This window comes from Chaetura pelagica, unplaced genomic scaffold (genome assembly GCF_000747805.2).
Source record: "Chaetura pelagica isolate M959 unplaced genomic scaffold, ChaPel_1.0 scaffold2350, whole genome shotgun sequence".
In the NCBI taxonomy this organism is placed as follows: Eukaryota; Metazoa; Chordata; class Aves; order Apodiformes; family Apodidae; genus Chaetura; species Chaetura pelagica.
In genome coordinates this window covers 8,036-14,181 of record NW_009951767.1, presented here as the reverse complement: position 1 = coordinate 14,181, position 6,146 = coordinate 8,036, and the positions used below count along the sequence as shown (strand labels likewise).

Sequence of the window (6,146 nt, the reverse complement as noted above, 5' to 3'; positions counted from 1 at the left end):
GAGGATACTTTCTTTTCCTCCAGCTGCATCTATACACGACTCACAGTAACAAATTAATAATTTACCAGAATAAGAAATTGGTTTGAATTTGTAGTGTTTCAGATGTCAAAAGGTAGCAACCAAGTGCCTGTGTATGAGGCCGGGAGAAGGAAACGGATGTTTAAACAGGGGACGGGAGGACTGTGATGAAACCTGTTGGGGATAATTCACTGCCTCTTACATAGCAAGAATTGCGTAGCCCAACCCAGACGCACATTTTTATGGATCTTCACACACCAAAGCACCTTCCAAATCGCTGTTTCCAAGTGAAGATTGATGTTTCCTTCTCCCAGGATTTGCTCCTTCACCTTGCACCCAAGTCCACAAGCCACAGCACAGTTAAGTCCCAGGAGGACACAGCTAAGAACCAGCCAATATTTTCTTCCCATATACATGATGCATGTGGTATTCTCTGATGGATGGCAGCAGAAGTTAGTAACAAACACAAGGTTAGTTCATGTGAAGCATGAGTTTGACTCAGGTTCCCACCATACACAGAAGGACCAGTACCTGGTCTAAGATCAACATTTAAAAAAAAATATCTGTGTGGACCTTCACCAGGAACCTTACGATATAATTCTCTCAACCTGAAAACAGTAATTTTTTATGTGCCTCTATTTTTTTTTCTAACTGCAGCACTACAATGTATCACCAGCTTAAAAGCAGAATAACAAATAGCACGACATACTATTATTCATTCATTAGATTCCTGAAGTCCTAAAAGCCTCAATGTCCATGCTGAAAAATCACTAATGAAGGAAATATGACAAGCTGCTTCCAAGGAAGCCTGTTTGGCATCCATGCTGTCAGAACAGAATGGTGTGTTTGGCGGGAAAAAAATGTTTTAATATGATAAGGAAATAAAGGAATAAAATATTTTATATTCTCAGATTAGACACAGGATAAATAGGCTGTGATGAATTGGTGTGTTTTTGTTTTTGTTTTTAATTATTTCTCATCTGTATTCCATTAAATATTTTATGTCAATGATTATACATTAACTGCCAATTTCATTTGTATTGAATCCAAAGGTTAAGTCAGGAAGACCAGCACTGGGGGGGATATCAGAAGAATTTTTCACCATGTAATGCAAACCTATTTGTGGAACTGACAGTCCTTTAATTAGGATTGATTAATTTATTTGTTGAAGGCAGATTTCCAAGTAACCTGAGACTTCAGAGGTGCTGACTACTAGGCTAACCAATTCTATCAGCATTTGAGAGCTAATACACAGGTGGTAATGAAATTCTGGGAACTGGGTACTAGGAAGTATTTAAGAAGTTTCAAGGAGGTGTCAGAGGAAGGCAGAGTCTGAAATTTCCCTATGCACATGCAACAGAAACTTCCAGCCCTAGGAAAAACCAGACAAGATTAACTCAGCCCAGCTGGTGGTGAATATGGCCCATAAAACTCATACAGCAGATTCAGCACATGTTCAGGGGGTGATATTCATCAGCTGGTGATCATTGTAAAATGTGATTTCCAGTACTGTGAGTTGTGTACTTTGAGATAGATGTGGCTGCCCTCAGAATCCTAAGCACTGTGTACATAAAGGAATGTTACTTAAAAAAAAATAAAAATGCACCTGAAAGGAACCTGGGCCATCATTCTTGACAATGTGATCTCCCATAGGGATGAGATCACCAGAAGCTTCAGCTGAGATATCATTCATGGCTCTGTTTATTGTAGCTGACACAACTGGAAGAGATTAGAATATATAACGGTCCATCCGTTCAAAGGAGGACCCTGAGCAGAACCCTGAGCAGAGGGTTTAGAGTTCAGAGGAGAACCCTGAGCAGAGTAGCTTCACACAGGACTCCAGGCACACACAGAGTACCATGAAGACCTTGGTCATAGAAAACACAGTGTCCCCTTTTCTGGCATTCAAGCCATTTTAGGACTTCACTGCAAAACTTAAATTCCATACATAATTTTTAGTAAAAGAAATTCCTACGTGGACTTCTTGCTCACAGGCAGTTTTCTCACCAATGGCAAGTAGGAGCTGCCTGCAGCTTCCTTGGTTCTAATGAGTTGGCTGAGTTTATCCTGCTGACCAGGGATTTATGTTGCACAAGAAAGCACAGGCCTGGGCCTTCCCAGTTTGAAGGAACTGTGATTCACTCAATCCTCAATGTACAATTGTCTTCTGGTCACCATCACTACATCAAGTCAGAACTTAGGTTTTTGTCAAGGCCTTTGTGGAAGGGATGGCTGTAGTCCTCTGCATTTCCTGAGACTGAGTCCTCTCCCTGGTAGCTTTTTTCACCCACCTCATGCCCACCTCCTGGGGACCCCCTGAACTCTTCCCCAAAGAAACATGTGTGCTGTCTTTGGATGATCCATCTCTCTAAACTTTGTGCTCTAACACCTCACAGTTACCTTCTGCAGCTGGAGGTGCTGGGAGAGTGGGATAGGTCTCTCCCACACTGCTCTCCACTTTGCGAAGGCCTTTGCACACCCAGGGTCCCTCTTAGGGAAGGGAAGAGTTTCCCCTGACCTGGGTTCTGTCACTGCCAGAAGCTCAATGTTTGGAAGAACACAGAACCGTGCCAGCAAATCCCTGCTCCTTAAAAATGTCCTGAATGCTCTATAGGCATCATGTTCTCCAGGCCTCACGTCAAACACGAGAAATGTACCCACTGAACATCACATGAGCCAGGGGACAAAACAAGACTCTGCCATTTTGGAAAACTTTGACAGAGCTTTCCCAGAAGGAACATACCCACAAAAACTGTCTTCACACAAGGCATTCCAGTGCTCTCTTTATTTCACTTTTACACACAAGGGTATCCCAGTTTATAGCAGCACAAGTTATCATTGTAGCACAACACAGACTGAGGGTTTCCAAATACTCCATGCCACACTGCCATCAATTAATCAATCATTAATATACAGGGGGTGACAGTCCTTCTGAAGAGGAAGAGGTAAGGCAATGTTCAAACATGGTTCAGAGAGGACAAGGGCAAATGCTCTAACACAAACCCAGAAGATCTTGCTTGGACAGGTTTCCATTCCCATCAATAAGTCTCTAAATTCAGGAAAAACAATGAGACTAAACTCAACAGCCATTTTCCAATTTCTGTTCTCCCTTCAGACAAAATCCTTTGAAGATAATTGTGGAGTTTTTTTAATTCCATGTAAACACAATGAGTGTGTTTTCACAACTCGGTACAGTTACAGTCTATACCACCACTGTCTGTTGCTCCATTATCAATGCAATCCCAAGGAGACATCCCACCCTGCCCCTTTTCATGGGCCTAAGGAAGATCTTGTGTATCTCGCTCTTCTCCTTTAGAGAAAATGAGGCTGCTGTACTCAAAGGGTCAAAAGGTCCTTCTTGCCTGCTGACCTGAGTCTGTGCACGTCTCAATAGGTGTGAGCAACTCCCTTCTTCACTGGGCAGCACTTGAGCAGCGTACACAGACACACAACAGCTGAGGACAAGACACATGGACCAAACCATCTCAGACAGAGACACCTAGAACACATGTAAGAAAGTCTCATGCTTGCACCACATTGTAACACAGTACTCACTAATTCCTTGGGTTTCCAGACTAAGGAAAAGGTCTATGTGCATTTTAGTGAACCTGGGATTTGCCTGCCTGACCTTATCATTGCATTAGAGTACAGAATCAGAGGTCCAAAGCCTTGCCTAAGAGCAAATAAGGCAAGAAGTTAACTGGGGGGATCTGGACCTGACCTCAATCTTGAAGCATTTCAGTAATGGCTGTAATAGAGATGAAACCTATTCTTGCCCGACTGACAATTATAAATGCAGATTTGCCTTGGAGGAACCATGGCCACACATTGTAGCCCAGAACCCTTTGATATCTCGAGGTGTGAAGCCTCTGGCTATGCTGACTCCACACTAGTTAAAGGAAAGACTATTGAACTGTTCTGCAGACAGTGTCCCAGGATTGTCTGGTGCCATGTCCCCTATGGTGACAGGGCTATGGGGGAATTCCTGGTTGGTGCCTCTACTCACGACACAGTGCTGTGGTGGCAGGCTGGGGAGGATGGGCTTCAAGAACTTGAACTCGCTGTTGCCTGAGCCTGTCGTGAGGCTAATCTCATAGCAATAGGGGTGGGGCAGGGTCCCTATGGCAGCTGCATCAGCCAGTTCACTCTGCAGGTCTCCAGCACCATAAAGCACTTCTCCACCCTTCAGATCCTTTCGCTTGCACACCTTGCGAATGACAAAAGCTGCCATGGATGCAACGAAAAGGAGTGAAACAAAGACCAAAGAAATTATTAAATAGGTTGTCAGGGAGTCTCCCTCCTCCTCCTCCGTGCCCAGGCTAGCTGGTAGGTGCACATCTGAGAAGTCATTGAGCAGGACTGCGTTCAGTGCTGCAGTGGCTGACAGTGGTGGCCGCCCGTTGTCTCGCACCAGGACAACCAGCTTCTGTTTCACGGCGTCTCTTTCTGTCACTGGCCTCTTTAGCCGCACCTCCCCGCTTTGAGTACCCACCACAAACAGCCCGGGGTCGGTGGCCTTCAGCAGGTGGTATGAGAGCCATGAGTTCTGCCCTGAGTCAGCGTCAACAGCCACCACTTTGGTGACAAGGTAGCCAGTCTCAGCTGACATGGGCACAAGCTCACTGGACAATGGGTTGCTGTCCTGGCCTGGGTGCAGCACCAAGGGTGCATTGTCATTCTCGTCCACCACAACAAGGCGAACAGTGACTTTGGCAGTGAGGGGAGGTGACCCCGCATCAGAGGCAGTAACCAAGGCCTCAATATACCTCACTTGCTCGTAGTCCAGAGGCTGCAGCACAAACACATGCCCATTCTCTGAGTTCACAGAGATGCAGGCGCAGGAAGGTTGCTCTGTGGGGTGCACTGGGGTCAGGAAATAGGTTACCTTGGCATTGGGCCCCACATCAGCATCAGAAGCACTGACAGCTCCAACGAGGGCTGTGGGGACGTTGTTCTCATGCACATACATGGTGTACAATGTCTGGTTGAAGACAGGTGCGTTATCGTTGACATCAGAAATATCCACAGTGAAGGTTTGGGTGGTCGTGAGAGGAGGTGACCCTGTATCTGCTGCTGTGATAGTCAGGATGTACTGTGCCACCTCCTCCCTGTCCAGCGGGCTCACAGTTACCAGCTCATAGTAATTCTCATAGGCTGGCCTCAGGGAGAATGACAGCTGGTCCTCAAGGGCACAGGAGATCTTCCCGTTGGCACCAGCATCCCGGTCCCTGACAGCAAAGAGGACAACTACTGTCCCAGGTAACGCATTTTCAGGGATGGAGCTGCTGAAGGAACTGACCACCAGCTCCGGAACATTGTCATTCACATCCACCACCTGCATCAGCACCTTGCAGATTGCTGAGAGGCCCCCACCATCTGTGGCCCGAACACTGAGTTCATGATTCTCAGCCATCTCAAAGTCCAGAGCCTTAGTCAGTTTGATTTCACCGGTCTTAGGGTCAATGGAGAATGGTGAGTGGCCTTGGCCTACCATTTGGCTGAACTGGTAGGAAATGTCCCCATTAGGTCCTGCATCCAGATCAGTTGCCACCACTCTCAGAACCACAGAGCCCTCTGGTGTGTTTTCCAAAACCTGCCCGATGTACACCTCCTCAGTGAAGACGGGAGCGTTGTCATTCACATCTAGAACCACAATGCGGATCTGGGTGGTTCCACTCCTGGGTGGAGAGCCCCCATCCACAGCAATGAGACCGAAATCTACTTCTGCCTGCTCCTCTCTGTCCAGAGGCTTTTCCAAGACCAGTTCAACATACTTGTTGTCCTTAACCCGACTCCCAAAAGAGACACTAAAGTACTCGTTCTCGGGAGCGATGCTGTATGCCTGGATGCTGTTGCTGCCAATATCCAGGTCCCGAGCTCCCTCCAGAGGGAAACGCGACCCCGGGTTGCTCGTTTCCAGGATCTGAAAAGTGGCTTGTTCCTCCGGGAAAACGGGCGAATGGTCATTGATGTCCTGCACGGCCACCTCGACCCGAAAGATCTGCAGGGGGTTTACCAGCAGCAGCTCGAAGGGGAGAGTGCAGGTAGCGGACTGTCCGCACAGCTGCTCCCGGTCCAGCCTCTCCGCCACTACGAGGCGGCCGGTGCCGCGGTCTAAGCGACAGCGC

The 6,146-nt window shown here is 47.2% G+C and overlaps 2 protein-coding genes across 2 annotated transcripts in view; both read right to left on the bottom strand.

The window, feature by feature from the left end:
* LOC104386839 (protocadherin gamma-B3-like) overlaps positions 1-2,314 on the bottom strand; it is a gene marked incomplete at its 3' end in the record, with an annotated part of 9,696 nt that extends 7,382 nt beyond the window's left edge. The window contains exon 1 of the mRNA XM_009995545.1: positions 2,310-2,314. Within this exon, the coding sequence (XP_009993847.1) occupies positions 2,310-2,314 (5 nt within the window). The remainder of the gene's footprint in view (positions 1-2,309) is intronic.
* A 1,593-nt stretch (positions 2,315-3,907) lies between these two features.
* Positions 3,908-6,146, bottom strand: part of LOC104386743 (protocadherin beta-4-like) — a 9,177-nt gene continuing 6,938 nt past the window's right edge. Inside the window, exon 4 of the mRNA XM_009995433.1 lies at positions 3,908-6,136. Coding sequence (XP_009993735.1) covers positions 3,908-6,136 — 2,229 coding nt within the window. The remainder of the gene's footprint in view (positions 6,137-6,146) is intronic.